The 19,977-nt window shown below is 37.2% G+C and overlaps 1 protein-coding gene across 2 annotated transcripts in view; it reads right to left on the reverse strand.

The window, feature by feature from the left end:
• Nucleotides 1–19,977, reverse strand: part of Tcs4 (Threonyl-carbamoyl synthesis 4) — a 344,103-nt gene that overhangs the window by 254,056 nt on the left and 70,070 nt on the right. For both annotated transcript variants that reach the window (XR_016546994.1, XM_090374528.1), the window contains exon 3: nt 12,330–12,487. Coding sequence is in view for 1 of the 2 variants with exons in the window: in XM_090374528.1 (XP_090230654.1) it covers nt 12,330–12,487 (158 nt within the window). In the remaining variant the exon portion in view is untranslated. The remainder of the gene's footprint in view (nt 1–12,329; nt 12,488–19,977) is intronic.

Consider the following 19,977-nt stretch of genomic DNA (forward strand, 5'->3'; position numbering starts at 1 on the left):
CATCATAACCTCAAAGGTCATTAGTCATACTGCATGATGGAAGAGATGGGGAAGGGTTGACCGGAACTTAGCTCTGGAGACTAAACATGGTTTCCTCCACTTTAAGTCTCCAATAAGCAAAGTGGTGGCATTGCACCGGTTGACGAGTCATCTACCACCTAGTATTTCCTGGTAATACAGAGGAGCGGCATTCCTCCATGTGGTGTGGGCACCACCTTGACCCCCGCTTATGTTGGTTTACATCCGGGTGGTAACCCACACTGTGGGCTACCACCCGGATGTAAAACTTCATATCTAACTATACAATTATCCCCAATTCCTCTTCATTCCCCACCACCCTGAGTGTAGTACCACAGAATTGGTACATTTCTCTGGGGTCACTGCTACCCACTTGTAGTACTCTGCATTTGTCCAAGTTAAACTTCAGTTTCCACCTCTCAGTTCATCTGCCCAACTTTTCTAAATCCTGTTGCAGTAGCTTGCTGTCATTAACAACCATTCCAACCTTCGTATTGTCTGCAAACTTGGAAATTAAGCCTGATATACCTCCATCAGTATCACTGATAAATATAGAAAACAATAGTGGGCCAACAATGAACCTTGGGGGGGAGCTCCACTAATAACCTTAGTCCACAAAGAGCAGTGTCCACTGATTACCACTTTCTGTCTTCTCCCACTTGGCCATCTCTTTATCCACAGCAGCAACTTGCCCTTAATACAATACTGCTCCAGTTTATACAGCAGTCTTCCAGTATCAAAAGCTTTCCTGAAATCCAAGTACAGGTAACCCTTGTCTAACATGGTAGTTAGGTTCCTATAAAATCTCATGTAGTGCAAAGACGTGTTATACAGGCCTAACAACCAGTACAAAAGGGAGAGGGGCTTACATTCCAAAAGCTAACAAAAATGAGCCATTTTTTTTATAACTATTGAAACCTTAATTTTTATTAAAATTAAGTAATAACTGAACAAATCTTACAAATTGTGATAAATATCAATTTATAAAGCACAATTAAACGAGAAAGTTTTCTGTGTTGCAGAATATCTTCACCTTCTGAACTTTCTTCTGTAGCATCTATTTTTCATGTATCTTCTGCTCTCTTTAAAAAATCAGTAATCTGGGTTTGTGTGCTTTTGCTTGATAGATCTTTGTAAATTTTATGGTAGGAGATAAGCATGTTTGAAGCTCCCTTTTGAACTTTGTTCTCTTTCAGTCGAAGGATCTGAATTCAAAAAATAAGATTTTAATTGCTCTGCTAAGTTTATATCTTCCCATATGCTTTTTAGCATAAAACTGGAACTTCAGCATTTTCATCTGTGCAATTACCCTCTGAATTGATTTGTTCATCTCCTATACCATTTCCACCAAATCTGCTTCATCAGACTCTTTTTTTTATCAGTAATTCTTGAATATCTGCAGTAGTCATATCATTGCACTTGGTCATCACGCTGTTGTTGTTGTTATTTGGTTTTTAGGAGCATTAGCAACTAAGGCCATATTGCTCTGGGGATATGCGGTGGTCATTCACTGACCTTTCCGCATCCTCCGTATTTGTGGCTCACGGGCTGGAACCCCGATCTAATCAAGAAGCATGTGCTACACACTGCTGCTCCTGCCCACCTGGCTACGGAGGCGCCTGGTCATCACGCAACACAGCGGCAACCCCCCAAGGCAGAATGCGCTAGTCCCACAGGAACTAGTAGTTGTTGGTGACTCTACTGTCAGGGAAACGGGGAACATGCTTTGTAAAAAGGATAAGTGGAACAGGACCAGGGTATGTCTGCCAGGGGCAAAGGATGATGATGTTGTAGAGCAGATATCATTTTTTAAGGGCACAAAAGGTGATATAGTTGTACACGTTGGCACTAATGATATTAAGAATAGGAGAACGGGAGAATTACTTAACAAGTACAGGTCACAGTTGAAAAAAAGGCGTGAATTAGGGCTGAATTTGAAAGTATCAGCAATTCTGCCCAGACACGATAGGAGGGAGTATAAGATGAGAGCCTTGTCGATCAATTCGGCCCTAGAAAGATTGTGGTAGAAGATTGTGGCTCAAGGGGTAGAATTTTTTTCAGCCTGGTCTGTACTTGTTAACAAAAGGGACTGCTTCTACAGGGATGGGAGACACTTAAATAGAAAGGGTGCAAGAATATTTGCTGATGCTATCGAGGCAGTGTTAGGTGGGTCGGAAAACTGCTAGGTTGGGGAGATACAAGGATTAATAGATTAACAGTAGCCACTGGCATAGGTGAAAGTGATTCTTGCACTGCTTCTGTTGGAATGAGCAGAAGAATGGAAAACAAGATGTGGGATGTTTCAGAGACTGCTGGGAGTCATTGCGGTACAAGTAAACACATGGGTTGTGCTAGGGTAGCTAAGAATAGGAACAGGTGCATGTATACTTGCGTGTACACCAATGCTAGGAGTTTGGTAAATAAATTTGATGAATTTGAGGTATTGCTCAAAGCATCAAAGGCAGATATTGTTGGGATATCACAGGCGTGGTTCACACATATATAAGGAATGCAGAACTGGAATTTGGGGAGTACAATGTCTACAGAAAGGATAGACAGGATAGGAAGGGAGGAGGAGGTTATGTTATTAGTTAAGAAACAAATGAAATCCAAGGAAATGAAGCCAGTTGACATCGCTGGACAGTGCAGTGTCGAGTCAGTTTGGTGTGACATAAGCATTAGGAGATCAAAATTGAGAGTAGGAGTGTCCTAATGACTCTGATGAGTATAATAAGAAACTGTACAGGGAAATAGCGGGCCAGTAAATCAGAGAGTCTTATAGTGGGGGATTTTAATTTCCCAGATATTGACTGGAATTTGTGGGTTGGTTACTCACACACTAGCAAGGCTTTTGTGGATTTATTGGATAATTGTTTTCTACATCAGCATGTTCGGGAGGCAACTAGAAGGAGTAATAATCTTGATCTGATTATCAGCAGTGATTCTTCATGCATTAAGAATCTGCAGATAAAGGAACCACTAGGTGGTTCCTTTATCTGCAGATTCTGAAGTGGGATTTACTCAAATAAATTTACTTCAGATAAAGTGGGATTTACTTTGAGTAAATCCCACTTTATCTGAAGTGGGATTTACTCAAAGAGGTAATTACCATCAGGGGTAAAGGGAAGGGTTATTGCTTTCGTAAAGGCGACTACGATGGTCTGAGACAGTATTTAAATTCTATACAGTGGGACCAATTGATGATGTTACCAACAGCAAATTCAAAATGGGAAGTATTCAAAGAACTTATCTTGGAAGCTACTAGGCTATACATACCAACTAAGAAATACTGTTCAAGGTTTAGGCCTAAATGGATGTCAGATGAACTAATGAGACATATGACAGAGAAGAAAATGCTTGGGATACATATAAAATAACATGTGACACAGAAGCCTATGATAGATATAAGCTCATCTCTAACCAATTTAAAAAGGAAGTTAGGCAGGCAAAGGCAGATTACGAGAAATCTTTGGCAAAGGATGCAAAGAAAAACAGCAAAGAGTTCTTTACTTATGTAAACTCTAGAAGGAATGGGATGAATCAGATTGGTCCACTTGATATCGATGGTTCAACTGTGATGATTCTGCTCAGGTAGCTAACAAGCTAAATGAATATTTTGCTTCGACATTCACACATGAGGAGTTATTCAGAAAGGAGAATGCCAGAGGTGTATTCAACTCTGGCAGTAAGCTAGATAATCTTGTAATAACTGAGAGTAAAGTGGAGGAGAAATTGTTGAAGATAAACACAAGAAAGGCACCAATGATATACAGGAATATTTCTAGCAGGGATAAGGAGGTGATTATTCCCTTGTATAAGGCAATGGTCAGGTACTGTATACAGTACCTTGAGTACTGTATACAGGTCTGGAGGCCTCATTTCAAGAAGGATCTAGAGCCGCTGGAACGAGTACAGAGAAGGGCAACAAGATTAGTGAATGGAACAAACGGTTGCTCTTACGAAGAAAGGCTTAAATTTTGCAAATTACAGTGTCTGGAGACTAGGCACCGGCGAGGTGATCTGATAGAGGTGTATAAAGCCTTCAATAGTTTGAGCATGTTCAATGCCGATGGGATTCTTCCTCTTGTTCAGAATAATCATCTGGAAGGGCATAAATTCAGATTGAGGAAAGACAGATGTAGGATAGATGTGCGGAAATTTGCGTTTAGTCAGCAGGTAGTTGGTTGGTGGAACAGAGTTCCATCCCTTGTTGTGGAAGTTGATAGCCTAAATAAATTCAAGGCTCAGCTGGACAGGTATTTCGAACGAACAGAGGGGTGAAATGGAAGTTTTTTTGGTTTTTTTTTGCTGATGTTGCATAAGCTTGCTTTCTTGCATCATATGCCTCTACTAATGCTAATGCTAAAATGCTAATCATCAAAACCTTACCATTCTGTTATTGCACCGATTCCACCTGCTGTGGGTTAAACCATATTTACTGAATGAACTGACTCTGGCCATACATTTTTCCACACGAATTTATATTTTCCATACATTTTTCCACAAACATCATGGTTTTACTTCTTTGAGCGACAAAGCTATGATTCCAATAAAGTTCACAATTGAAAAATGTGTCCATGCCTCCACACTTCAATACATTCGGAATTAATTTTCCAAAATCCATTGTAACAATTTTCTGATGTAATGAGTTTTAAAGGTGGATACACAGATGAGCCAAAACATTATGACCAGCGAGTTGTTATGCAAATCGAAGCAACTGTAGGTGAACTACAGCACATGCACGGGTTGCGACAAAGCATAAAAAACACCTGATACCGAGCTCCTTTAATCAGTGTTACTCTTGTTCTTCAGACGGGAAAGGCAGCAGACTTAAACGAGTTTGACATAGGCCAAATTGTAATGGCCAGACGACTGGGTCAGAGCATATCCAAAGTGGCACGGCTGGTGGGGTTCTCATGGTCAGCCGTGGTTAGTACCTACCAAAAGTGGTCCGAGGAAGGGAAACCCATGAGCCACCATTGAGGTGTTGGACGACTACGGCTCATTGATGCTCGAGGTGAGTGAAGGTTCTTCCGGATGGTACGTGGCAACAGACTGTGGTACAACTCATGGGTAATTGGAATGCTAGTGACAAGAGTAATGTGTCACAATACACCGAATCCTGCTAAAAATGGGGCTGCATAGCCGCAGGCCACTCCAAGTGTCCATGCTAACCACAGTTCACCAGCGACAGTGCCTATAATGGGCACGAAGCATCGAAACTGGACCTTGAGTGATTGGAAGAAGGTCGTCTGGTCGAATAAATCACGTTTCCTGTTGCACCACGTGTATAGCCAGATATGTGGGCATCATTTACCTGGGGAAGTGATGCCGCCTGGATGCACCGTGGGATGAAAACAAGCCGGTGTCATGCTTTGGGCAATATTCTGCTGGGATTCCCTGGGTCCAGTCATCCAAGAGCTGGGCACTCTGATGTCTACCACCTATCTTAACATCATTGCTGATCAGGTACACCCTTTCATGGCAACAGTCTTCCCCTCTGGCGGTGCCGTCTTTCAGCAGAATAATGTGCCATGCCACACCGCCCGGATTGTTCGAGACTGGTTCGCAGAACATGAGGAAGACTTCCAGGTATTGCCCTGGCCTCCATATTCCGCAGACATTAGTCCCATCGAGAATCTGTGGTTTTTGTTGGAACAGCAACTCTGATCTGTGCCGTCTCAACCATGGACCCTACAGGATTTGAAGGATCTGCTGGTTATGTGTTGGTACCAGATACCACAAGACACATTTAGAAATCTTGTAGCGTCCATGCCTCGGCGGGTACAAGCTGTTTTCTGCACATGGAGGACCAACACCATATTAGGTAGGTGGTCATAATGTTTTAGCTCATTGATGTATAATGCCTTGATCTACGATGGCACGACGTAGTCAAGTAATCAGGAGCACAAGTGCAGTGGCATGCAGTCTTTGAGTGTACAGGGGTTCAAGCCCATGACTACTAAATACAATAAACGTTTGCATTGACATTGAGTGAAGGAAACACCAATATAAAACCATGAGCATCAGGGCTGGCCAGCCGGCTTGTAAAAATTCAGCTGGGCATAACAGGGAGGAATGACAAATGGGTCCAACACTGGGACAAACAGTGCAAAAACTGGGACAAACAGTGCAGTAAAAATTTATAATGCCATTGATCTAATGGCTGAATTAAAGAAGATGTATTAGGTGGTAGTAACATTACTTCAATGTTTGGATGACTTAAATCTTTTAGATGGCCTGGCATGTTATCCAACAGTAATAAAACTTTGAAATCTAGATTTTTCCACTTTAAACAGTTTTCTACAGCTGGCACAAAACAATTTAGACACCATTCTTTAAATAAATTGGCAGTTACCCAAGCTTTTTTATTTGCTTTCCAATATAATTTATTTTTTATTTACCCCTTTAATTTACCGCTAGGTTTACAGAATCTACAAACTAGCACAGGTTTAACATGTAATCTCCTGATGCTTTGCTGCACATAAGTAATATTACACGATCTTTTGATGCCATAACACCTAGTGCAGTTTTGTTTTCTTGAAATAAATGTTCTGTTGGGAATTTTTTCCACCAAAGACCTGTTTCATCGGCATTGAAAACTTGATGTGGTGTGTATCTGTGATCTTCAATAATTTTTTGAAATTCCTCTGTATACTTCTTGGCAGCTTCATTATCAGGCAATGCACTTTCACCATGAATTCTTACATTATATAATGAGAAGCCATTTTAAAGTCACTGAAACCAAGTTTTACTGGTTTCAGTGACTTAGGCATTAATTCACAACAAACTCCAGGTTAACAGATTCCCCATTTTCTTTTAAATGGTTATAAATTTTTAGTGACTTTTTTTTTTTTAAATAAATTTAAATACATTGCCATCTAATGGGATCCATTTTTTTTGCTATCATCAATCCAAATACTGAGTGCTTTTTCCATTTTCTCAATTATTGGCACTCAGGATTTGATATGATTTTTAATGGCGCACTGGCAGCTAAGGCATTTGGCACTCAGGAACGAGATGTCATATTTTCAGAAATGAAAGGTCTTGCAGAAACAGCAGTTCTAATTTTCTATTCATTTTTCTTTATGTTCTGGATTGTTGTTTCATTTAAATTTAAACTTTTTGCAATGTATAACTTTGTCACATTTTTTAAGATGATCCAAAATTTGTATCTTTGATTCTAGAGAAATAAAGTTTCTTTTGAGCAGTATTTATTTACTTTCCTTAGGCATTAATTCACAACAAATAAATAATTCTTAAGAACACAGTTTAGTACACTTAATACATACCCAGAAAAATTTATAAATGATCAAATAAAAACCAAAATAACCTTAAAAGTCAAGAACTGCATGCTTCGAAGTCACAATTTTTTATGATCTCAAACAAGCACAAGTTCAGCAGCACAGAATCTAACATGGGAATTCAAACAAAATAAAATATAGGGACTTCCCAATAATTTTTTTTGCATAACGACTAGTGAGTCAACAGTGGGATTCACAGAAAAGAATGGAAATGTTGAAAAATTACATCCAACATAATAACAGGGTTTCCCCCACAAAAAAGCTCAAAGTATTATGCAAGGTTTGTGACAATTCTCTAACAATGTTAGAGCGAAACAGAGTATCCTTATTGTGCACACATTGCTGCAATTCATCAATCGCGTCACAGCGAAACTGAGTTGTGGAAGTGCCTGTTATACAGGGGTTGCTTATATGTGATATCAAAACTACTTTTGGCATCCTTTGTCACCACATCATAGTATCTAACCAAACTGGTCAGATACCCATGCTGTGTATAAAATTCATGTGATTGCACTAACCCATATGTCAGAATCTATTAGCTTAGCTTAGTGTAGCATTATCAATTACATTTATTACTCACATTAATTTTCATTCTGTCAATTAAATTGCATTTAAACGGAAATCATGGCCCCGACTAGAGAAGCAAAGCAATGGACAAAAAGTAGTGGATGTGCTGTGGCTCGGGGAAGAACTGAAGGGGGCAATTCTCCAACACATGACAGCCTAAAAAAATGTATGACTTAGGAAGAGTTTGTGGATCACCTATCTGAAACAGGCCATGATCTAGCCAAGCAGGATGTCTTTGTATGTTTAGGTACAGTGTGAAGAAACTAGGTGCCAACTAAGCGTTCAGATGGGAGTTTAAAGAGTAGGATACAGCCCTTGAAGGAATTAAACTGGAGGGGCCCATCAAGCTGTCAGCTGCCCAACTCAACACCAGAGCTCAGTCTTGGGCATCAGGCAACACAGAGGCAATCCTCAAGACAGAATGAGCTGGTCCTCCCATAGGAAATAAATATTGTTCGTCAGTCTATTGTTAGGAAAATGGGAAATATATTGTGCAAAAAGGATAGCTGGAATAGGACTAGGCTAAGTCAGCCAGGGGCATAAGGTGATGACATTGTAGAGCAGATGTCATATTTTAAGGGCACAAAAGATGATATTGTTGAACACGTTGGCACTAATGATATTCAGAGTAGGAGATCTGCAGACTTACTTAACAAGTACTGGTCAATGTTGAAAAAATTTGCAAGTTAGTGTTAAATTTGAAAGTGTCTGCAATTCTGCCCAGACACGAGAGGAGGGAATATATGATGAGAGCCTTGTCAATCAATTCAGCCCTGGAGAGAGATTGCACAAGACTCGTGGGGTACAATTTTTCTCAGAATGGTATGTGCTTCTTAACAGGAGAGATTGTTTCTAAAGGGATGGGATACACTTAAATAGGAAAGATGCAAGAATATTTGCTGATGCTAATGACGCACTGTTAGGTGGGTCAGAAAACTGCTAGCTTTGGGGGAGATTCACAGACTAATAAGTTAATGGTAGCCACAGGCAGAAGTGAAAGTGATTCTTGCACTGCTTCTATTGAAATAAACAGCAGCCTGCGAAGCAAGGTGCTGGGGATTTGTAAAACTGCTGGGAGTCATCATGGAACAAGTAAATACACAGGCTGTGTTAGATTAACCAAGGGTAAGTAAGAAAAGGTGCATGTACACCAATGCTAGGAGTACAGTAAATAAATTTGATGAATTTGAAGTTCTGGGGAAAACATCAAAGGTGGATATTGTGGGAATATCAGAGATGTGGTGTCACACAGATATAAGGAATGCAGAATAGGAATCTGGGGAGTACGGTGTGTACAGAAAAAATACACAAGATTGGAGTGGTTATGCTATTAATTACGAAACAAAATCTGAGGCAGTGCATCCAGTTGACACGGGTGGACAGTGCAGTGTTGAGTCAGTTTGGTGTGACATAAGCCATGGAAAAGCAATTAAGAGTATAAGTGTGTTATAGGCATGATGAGTCAGATTGAGCACAATGAATAACTGTACAGAGAAATAGAGTGAGCCAGTAAATCAGAATGTCTTATAATGGGGGATTTTAACTTCCCAAAAATTGACTGGAACTTGTGGGTTGATCATTCGCACGCCAGCTAGGTTTTTATGGGGATTTCTTGGATAATTATTTTCTACAGCAGCAGCAGCATGTTCAAGAGGCAACAAGAGAGGGTAATACTCTTGATCTGGTTATCAGCAATGATTATTCTTGCATTAAGAATCTGCAGATAAAGGAATCACTAGGTAGCAGTGATTTCAGTGTACTGATATGGGATTTACTCAAAGATGTAACTACCATCAGGGGTAAATGGAAGGGTTTTTGCTTTCATAAAAGTGAAGGGGTAAAGGGAAGGGTTTTTGCTTTCATAAAAATGACTACAGTGGTCTCAGAAAATTTTAAAATTCTATACAAAGAAACCAACTGATGATATTACCAACAGCAAACTGCCAACAGGAAGAACTCAAAGAATTAATTACAAAATTGACTAGGCTTTTCATATCAACTAAGAAATGCCATTCAAATTTTAGGCCTAAATGATGTTAGATGAACTAAAGAGACTCGTGGCAGAGAAGAAAAATGCATGGGAAGCATATGAACTATCAGGTGACACAGAAGCCTATGGTAAATATAAACTAGTCTGTAATCAAGTTACAAAGGAAGTTAGACAGGCGAAGGCAGATTATGAGAAATCCTTGGCAAAAGATGCAAAGAAAAACTGCAAAGATTTCTTTACTTATGTAAACTCTAGAATGAAGGGGATGAATCAGATTGGTCCACTTGATATCGGTTCTTTGACTATTGATGATCCGGCTCAGGTAGCTGACAAACTAAATGAGTATTTTGCATCTACATTCGCACATGAGGAGTTATTTAGGGAGGGGAATACCAGAAGTTTATCAAACTCTAACAAGGTGATAAAAAGATTGCACTAACTGAGAGCAAAATGGAGAAGAAATTGTTGAAGTTAAATATAAGAAATGCATTTGGGGTGGATGTGATCTATCCAGTTATATTAAAAGAGGCAGCAAAAGAAGTTAACACTTAGCCATAATTATGAGAGCACCCTTGGATTCAGGTTATAGGTCCCCACAGACTGGTGTGCAAATGTATCCCTTATTCACAAAGGAGGTTCAAAGGGTGACACTAGTAATTACAGACCTGATGGTTTCTTCCGGGAAAATTATGGGGTCACTGGTTAAATATGCATTGAAAGATCATCTAGACACAACTGCAGTTATAGTTATAGACTCATGGAAGAGGAGAAATATGCATGGGATGCATATAAATTATCAGGCAAGCAAAGGCAGATTACAAGAACTCTTTGGCAAAGGATGCAAAGGAAAACAGCAAATACTTTTTTACTTATGTAAATTCTAGAAGGAAGTAGATGAATCAGATTGATCTACTTGATAACGATGGTTCAACTGTTGATGATCCTCCTCAGACAGCTGACAAGCAATGAGTGTTTTGAATCTACATTCACTCATGATAAATAGGGATGTGGTTACCAGCAAATTATCAAAATCTAACAGGAAGCCAAACAATTTTGTAATAACTGAGAGGAAAGCGGAGGGAAAATTGTTGAAGTTAAACATAAGAAAAGCATCTGGGGTGGATGGAATCTATCCAGTTATATTAAGGGAGGCAGCAAAGGAAGACAGTGAACCCTCAGCCATAATTGTGACAGCATTCTTGGATTCAGGGGAAGTCCCTACAGACTGGAGATATCCAAAAGTATTCCCTATTCACAAAGGGGGATCATCAAAGGGTGACATGAATATTTATAGGCCTCTTAGTTTAACTTCTGTTCCAGGGAAAATAATGGAATCACTGGTTAAAGAAGCAATGCAGAATCATCTAGACAGGACTGCAGTTATAGTTCGGACACAACATGTATTTGTTAAGGGGAAATCTTGTCTGACCAATTTGACTGGATACCACAATGTGGTCACAAAGGAACTGGAGGCAAAAAATAATTTTAATGTCATATACATTTGTACTTGTATTTCAGGAAAGATTTTGATACAGTTGCACATAGAAGACTGCTGTGCAAATTTGAGCAGTGTGGCATTAAGGGCAAGTTGCTGCTATGGATAAAGGGATGGTTGGGTGAGAGAAGACAGAGTGGTAATCAGTGGACATCACTCTTCATGAACTAATGTTATTAGTGGAGTTTTCCAGAGTCCGGTGTTGGGCTCATTGTTGTTTTCTATATTTATCAGTGATATTGATGAAGGTATATCAGACTTAATGTCCAAGTTTCCAGATGATTGGAAGGTTGGCAGAGCTGTTAATGACAGTAATAACAGTACACTACTGCAACAGGATATAGAAAAGTTAGACAGATGGGCCAAAAAGTGGCAACCGAAGTATAATATTGGGAAATGCAAAGTACTTCATATGGGTAGCAGTAACCCCAGAGTGTAACCTGTCAACCCTGTGGTACTACACTCAGGGTAGTGGAGAATGAAAAAAAGACTTGGAGCTAATTGTGCAGTCAGATATGAAGTTTTCTGAGCAGTGAAGACAATCTGCAAGAGTAGCTCTTGGGGTATTTTCAATGATATACAGGAATTTTGCTAGAGGGATAAAGAGGTGATTATCCCTTTGTATAAGGCAATGGTTAGAAAGTACTAAATACAGGTTTGGAGGCCACATTTTGCATCATATGCCTCTACTAATGCTAATCATAGAATAAATAAATAAATAAAATATATGTATATGAAAACTATTATAAAGAAAAGGAAAAAAAGGTAGCTGAAGAGAGAAAAAAAAGAAATGAAAAAAGAAAATTAACTTATTTTTAATTTAATTTTAAGATTGATAAATGCTATTGATAAATTGATAAATTTTAAGTTAGTTAAACATGCAAAAAATAATGCATAAAAATGCAATGATGAAGGACTACCAATTTAAAAAAAAAAAAAAAAAAAAAAAACTTACTCCTCAGTCATCCTTGCAACTAAAGCATGTGCCTCCATGTGATGAATAGGTATGAAAGGTTTGCCAGTTTTTTTCACAAGTTGTTGTCCATACTTTAAACCAACTGACAAAGACAGAGGTAAACCTGGTTTAACACTGGTGGCAATAGCAGTAACATCCTATTAAAATAAGAAAAAAGGGGTATCATAAGCACAAAACAATGTCAAATGCAGCTTCACGGATTACTTCATTATATACAGCTAAAATCTGCCAACTCTAGCATTATAAACTGCCTAACTCCATAAATGTTACCCATTTATGGACAAATTCAATGGAAAAGTTTGGTGAAACACAAGCAGTTGCTCTTGACATCTCAAAGGCTTTTGATCGTGTTTGACATAAACGTCTTCTAAACAAGCGTCCATTTTATGGTTTGCCAACTGTTGTTTTTGTAATTGGTTATCCAGTTTCCTCTCGGATCACTCACTGAGGGTGATGGCAAATGGCTCTCTGTCTTCTAACTTGTCCACTAATGCTGGTGTCCCCCAAGGTTCAGTTCTTTCCCCCACTCCTTTCCTCTTGTATATTAATGACTGTCTTCCATTGACTGGAAATCCTATCCATAGTTTTGCCAATGACAGCACATTGCATTCCACTTTCCATTTTGAGAAACCTTGCCCTGCTCAATCAGCTTCAACTTCTCAAATATCCGCTACCAATTCCTTAAATGCCGATCTCCACGTAACTCTCCAGTGGGGCAAAGACAACTTAGTTGATTTCAATCCTTCTAAAACTTAGTCTCGTCTTATATCTCACAAAAAAGATTCTTCTGCTACTATGCTTATCTTTGGTGACACTCCGATTTTTAGGCAAGTTGATATATCTCTTTTGGGGATTACCCTGACTTCTAATCTCTCTTGGCACAAGCACATTACAAATATTGCTTCCTCTTCATCTAAAAAACTTGGTTTTCTCTTTTGCTCTCGGCATTACTTTTCTTCCAAACAGCTGTTCACTCTGTACAAATCGCAAATCTGCCCTACCATGGAATATTGTTTCCACATCTGGGGCAGTGCTCCCAAAAACTCTCTCAGGCTTCTAGATTCCATTCAGAAGAAGGCAGTTAGGTTAATTAATGACTCCTCTCTAACAGAATCTCTCCACTTGCTGTCTCATAGACGTACTGTTTCTGCTGCATGCCTTTTGTACAGATACTTCCATAGGCACTGTTCTGAATTGTCCTATCTGCCACTCTTCAGTGGCAGATAGGATTTCCCCTATCTGCCACTGAAGAGTAACTGTACATTATTTACAATTTGTGGTTTTGGAAAACATCTTGATCCCCAACTTCACAGGAATTATTACAACCAATCAGAGTTCCGACTCAGACTTGCCTGAGACTCAGTTATTACAATGTGTTGAAGGCAGCAGTTTCTACATTAACCTTCACAACTTATACAGCTATACAGATAGTTAAAACCTACGAGTTCAGTTACAATGAGGTCAGACATATATCTTACAATTTATACAATTTAAGATTTACAATTTATACAATTTAAGATTTACAATTTTTGCACCTTATTAGAGGCCGAAGTCCCAGGACACCACCCATCCAACAGTGATTCTGGCACATGGACTTATACTAAACGCTAATATTGCCATCCGGCTATAAATGCAAATAAATTTCCTCATCAGTGGTCCAGTAACAATGTGATAAATATCAAGGCAATATATAAAGTGGTAGTACATTTATGACATAATTATTCTTAGTCAGCAAGTCCTTTCCTTCTGTGGAAAGCCTTATCTGCAAAGTTAGCCAGTGTCTGATAATTTTCCTTACATTCTAAAAATTTGAAGTTATTTACATCAAACTTCGGTCAATGTCTGAAGTTCAAATCGAATATCTACATAATATTGACATTCTAAGATTACATGTTGGTCTGTCTCCTTTGAGCCACATTTATATAGAGGAAAACAGCCAACCTCAGAGTAAATAACTTTGAGTTTAGGCTGCCATGCTGGATAAAAGGAAAGTTAGGTGAAGACCTGGGTTAAACCAGGGCAAATATTTTTTGTCAAATTCAGCAACTTCAGGTATAAAAAGGGTAGTAATTCTTCCAGTGTTGGCATTAGTCCATTCGTTTTGCCATTCCTAGAGGAACTGGTTTCTTAATCTAATGTTGTCTTCTTTCACTGACACGTCCAGGTTAACAGTAAATTGGTTGAACTGTGTTGCAATATACCCTTCCTTCTATAATACTGAAAGTAATTGTACAGTACTTTGTATTTAATTGGCAGTTTGCCATTGATTACCTGTAGTGCTGATGTTGAAATTGTGCGACACGCTCTTGAAGTTGCAATCAGGAAGAAACTTGAGTCAAAATTTTTTCCACCATGACTCTGCATATACTGGGGCCCCCCAAGCGCCCACAGCATAGCAGACAATGGGAATAAATATGCATTTGAAGTACAGCGTGAGAGTGGAGGGTTTCAAACCCCAAGAACCTTTGGTGATTCTGATTATTTTGCCTGTCAAAGTCTTGATTGCTTAGTACATATTTAGCATGGGTAATGAATTGAAGTTTGTTATCTAACATAATTCCTAGGTATTTGTACGAGTTAACTAATTTTATTGATTGTTCTTTAATCTTAATACTTGGAGGTCTATTTGGGTCTAATTTTCCTTTGAGAAGAATTTTTTTGTTTTGGGAACAGAGCCTTTTTTACAGATACTTCCATGGGCACTGTTCTTCTGAATTGGCTTTATAATTTCCGCTCTCTCTTTCAAAACAGTCCAAACACGTGCCGCCACCAGCCAACATCCATTTACTGTCCAACTTCAAACTCACAGAACCAACTTTTCATCTTCCTCGTTTATTCATTCAACTGCCATTTTCTAGAACAACCTTCCTTCATATGTATTTCCTGAAAATTACAGTCTACAGAAGTTCAAGTGTAATGTCAACAAATATCTTCTTTCGTCTTCTCAACCTCCAACCCATGGTACTAAGTACTATAGGTTCTAATACCTCTCGTGTTTGGGGTTTTCATAAAAAAAAAAAAAAAAAAAAAAACCCTCCTTTTGACTACTCAACACCCCCCTCCCACCACCACACTTTTGAAATATGGCAATGGAACATGCCCATGCTATAAAAGATGGTCTAGACACGTTTTCACCCTCCTTTAAAGATGGTATTAACAAAAAACCCTCATCAGGCTTCAGGAGATCATCTCCCTTTATGCCTACAATTACTCCCCCATGCACGATTTAGGACAAAAGCTTGCTTTTTTCTTCGTCCGCATTCCATATAATTGCAATTTCAACACCTTCTGAATTACACCTCACTCGGATGCAGCCGTTTCTGAAGAAAACCCGAGGTAAGAGTATTCTTCTGCCTTAAAATAAAATATATAATATTACTAAAATTTAATATTCCTTTAAAATTTCCAAAAATAGCCTATACTACCCTTTAAAAAAAAAAAAAAATTCACAAAGTTTATTTTAAATCCATAATGAGATCACAGATCCTCTACCAGGAAAAATTACAATAAATCATTAGCATTTGTCCGATTTTACGAAAATTAGCGGGTCTCGACTACTCAAGTTGTCTGTCCAACTGTCAACAGGGGAAGGGACAACCCAGGCCGGTTATGTGACGTGCTTGGCTAATAATGCAAAGAAAAGTAGCAAAGAATTCTGTGCTTATATTAACATCAGAAGAAAGGGATGAACAGCAGTGTTCCAGTGCATCACATGCCACTACTACTACTACTAGAGACGAATAGCAAACCTGTTGATGACCTAGTTCAAATTTGATACTATTTAAGAAACTATTGATGACCTAGTTTGAGGGCGTTCTTGTCGCAGAAGAGAACAGTCGGTGGATTTTTCGCTGCTGTAAAGGGATAAGTATTTTAGATAGTTTTACCGTATTCTTCGTTAATTAACATACTACACTGTGTTTTACAAAGCTATTAAATAAGTTTAATAGCGTTCGTTAGCTTCTTATTTTGAATTCAACTAGTGATTTTTGGAAGTTATGACTCCCGGTGTTGGTTGTTGAACTAGCTGCCATATTGTAATCGATAAGAAATTGCGTAGCGTATATATCTCGAACTGATAGCGTAAGGTATAACATAAAACTAGATAACATAATACGAAGCACTATTAGAAATCTGTTAGCTTAGCAGAGTATTATCGATTAATCAAAAATATTTAATAATCTTATTAAATTTCATTGTTAATTAAGCTGTATTTAAATGGAAATCACGACAGAGACTAGAGCTACAAAGCAAAGATCACAGACTAGCGGATAATAAGTCCCATTTGCTGATAACGTCTTTTGAGGTGTTCAGAGTGTTATGGGGCATAACTGACACTGGAATACTGTTAAATGATGTTAATTTTAACAGCTTCTCTGAATGAGTTGCCTTAGAAGTTTCTATTTGAAGGTTTCCAGATTGGAGACATTTAATCATTTTAGGAGATCCAAAACTGATTCTAAACATTTCTGTATTAGAAAAGGCGATAGTTTGCCAACAGTTGCGTGAATAATGAGTGCATTATAAGAAATGCTGCACATCTTTATTCTGATTTTCCATCCATAGTCGCTTCGGACAATTGGAGTCATGGTTGATGTCAGGAATTTCTGATCTTGAGATCGAGGGCTCCATAGATCGCTTTTAAGAAATTGCACTTAAAGCACAGAGAAATCTTAGTCACAATCACTTGGCACCTAGGGCCACGGTTTTAGTGCTTCCAGGCAACTGGCCCATTTGGTATCACTAAGTCCTTTTAAGGTTAATCCTTTAATATATTACTTTAAAACATTCCAACTTTGTGGAGGAGAGAAAAAAGTATAAAGATGCTGTACAATATCAAAAAATGACACGGCTTCAACACAACTTGCTGTGCCATTTTTACTAAATTCAAAGAATGCAAAGAGCATGCGACTCTGTGTATATATATATATACACCATTATGCTTTCCACGCATGTTTGAGCCACTTTTGTAAACGTGATCTCATAAGTCACTCAATGAAAGATCACACTTTTCTAAAACTTAAACTATTTTGTCCGTCATTCCTTTAACAGTGGTATCATTAATATTTATGAATCCTAAAAATGCGCACAGATCTCTACATAACTTCCCTCAATGATTTGGGGCAGGTAGTAACTGCTATTTGTCATTTGCTCAGTGTGCAAAAGATTGGACATCAGTCAACAATTATAGAATAATATTCGCATTTTTTTGCATAGCAATGTTTAAGAGATCTATAACTTCATTTTGAATGTTTTTATCCAAATACTGTTGAGTTTTTTGACTTATAATCTTTCTTTCTTAAGTGTTCTTTTATTACTGGTCATATTCTGCTAACAATCTGACGATATTTAAAAAAATTTTTGTTATTATCTTCATGCAACTTATCGGATGTTCCATGTAATGCTTACTTTTGTTTTCTGTGCAATTTTATTGATCGAAATAATCCTTTCTAAAATGTTTCTCCACTGTTTGATATTTTCATTAATCTTTTTCTGCAGAGTGCTATCAATCCTTTTTATGAACTCCTTCCAGATGTTATAAGCACTCAAGTGTTGTTTATTAGTTTCATGTGCATTTAACCTATAGTTTATATTTTTCTAGTCATTTAGACCTCCATATGTTGGTGCAACTTTTATTTCAGAAAAAAATTTGTAGCAAAAGCAATAAACTGGATTTGGACCATACCAACCAATAGATTTAGTTGGTAATTCCAATTAGATTTGAACCATACCAACCAATAGTGATGATATTTTTCACCATTGGGAAGCATTCAATAGTAGTAAGTCGGATTGAATTTTGTGTTTGTCATTTTTGACATTTTTAGGAAAACTATAATCTCTTGTTTGTTTCGGGCCAATTCTTATTAGCAAGTCCATCATGGATTTTGTATTTTCAGGCCATTTTCCAACATCTTCATAATCCTGCGAAGCTTGCTGAATAGAAGTTTGTTCAAATTTATCTGCACTTTCAATATACTTGGACTTATTTGGTAACTCACTACTTTCATTCATTTTCTCACTTTCTAAATTTACACTTTCTACAGAATCTTTAATAGTAATTGAAGTAACTTCAGAAACTGCAATGTCTTGGTTGAATTCTGCTTGATTTATTTTTGTTAATAGCTCGCAATCATCATCACTTGATTTTTTAAAAAAAAACTTTGTGGGATTGCTTTTGTAATTATCCATAAATGCATCTTTTTCTGCTTTTCTCTTCTGATTTTCTGCTCCAAATAGTTTCTTTTTTCTAAACACCTTTTGGGTAATTAATCAACACTGAAAAAAAATAAAATCAATGGTAAGACTCCTTTTTGAAGGGGGGTTTCAATTCCCATCGAATATTTTTTAATGTCATTAATTTTTAAATAAACTAAAAATAATAATGAAAAAACAAAAATCCATACAAAAATGAAAAAGAAATAATATTAAATAACATTTATTAAAAATTTATAAATATTTAAATAATTTTAGCTTTTAGGGGTTAATGCTTTTTACAAATTTAATAGAATCTACTCGAATGAGTGAGGAAGTTTACTAATGTCTTTTTTCGACATTGGTAAACATTTTGAAATATTGTTTAAAAAATACGTAAAACTAATTCCTAAAAGTTTTAATTTAATATTGTTTGTTTTTAATTTTAACATGAAATGTACAAAATTTTTCTTGAAGCCTTAATTTTTAGAGAAGGGGTGCCCCTAGGCCAGTGCCTACTTGGCCTTACCATAAAGCGAGCCCTTGTTCCTATTGTCTTCACCATATCCATCCATCTCTCTGTCACATAACAGCTCAAACTCCCAATGGACAGATTTTCATGAAATTTTATATTTAGTTCTTTTGAAAGATTTGTTGAGCTATCCCAAATTTCTCTGAAATTGGACAAATATAAATCCAGCAATTATTATTTCTTTTTTCCATAAAATGGTATGGAAAAAAGAAATTCATAGATTAAATGTAGTTCTAATGCAATATTGTTAGCTTTAGACAATCCAGGAATGCTTCATGTGTATTGTGGCGTCACTGTACACATATACAGAGTATATGTGAGAAAAGAGACTTAAAAAAATAATATACGTAAGAATAATAAATATTATATAGTTATAATTAAACTGAACAGCTAAGTTTAGAGAACATAAAACTATAGTTTTATTAAGTTACAATATTAACTATAAATTTAATTAATTTAGGTAATTGATTAATTACTAAGATTATTCCTATAAAGTTACAATCTTAGTAATTAATTGATAAAGAGATGACTATATTTACTTTTCACTTCTATTAATCATAGGGGGGGAAAATTCAATTAATTTAAGAAAAAAAACTGAACGTGCCAGAAATGTAACACACCGTGTAACCTTTCATGACATGAACTAAGAATAAAAATAAGTGAATAAATATTAAAATATTGAAAGGTTACAAAATATATTATAAGTTTTGAATATAAGTTGGTAGCTTGCAGAAAACCTATCTGATGATTTTGATGGATCCAGTAGAGGACAACTGCTCCCACCAGAGCCCAAATAAATTAAAACAAATACTGTGTATTTTATGATATTTATTTAATTACTATTAATCACATGTATATCACTATCACTGCTCCCCCACCAAAAAAAATAGTCTGGGTCACCCA

The sequence above is a fragment of the Mastigoproctus giganteus genome, chromosome 1 (genome assembly GCF_048544385.1).
Source record: "Mastigoproctus giganteus isolate SK-2022 chromosome 1, ASM4854438v1, whole genome shotgun sequence".
Classification (NCBI taxonomy): domain Eukaryota; kingdom Metazoa; phylum Arthropoda; class Arachnida; order Uropygi; family Thelyphonidae; genus Mastigoproctus; species Mastigoproctus giganteus.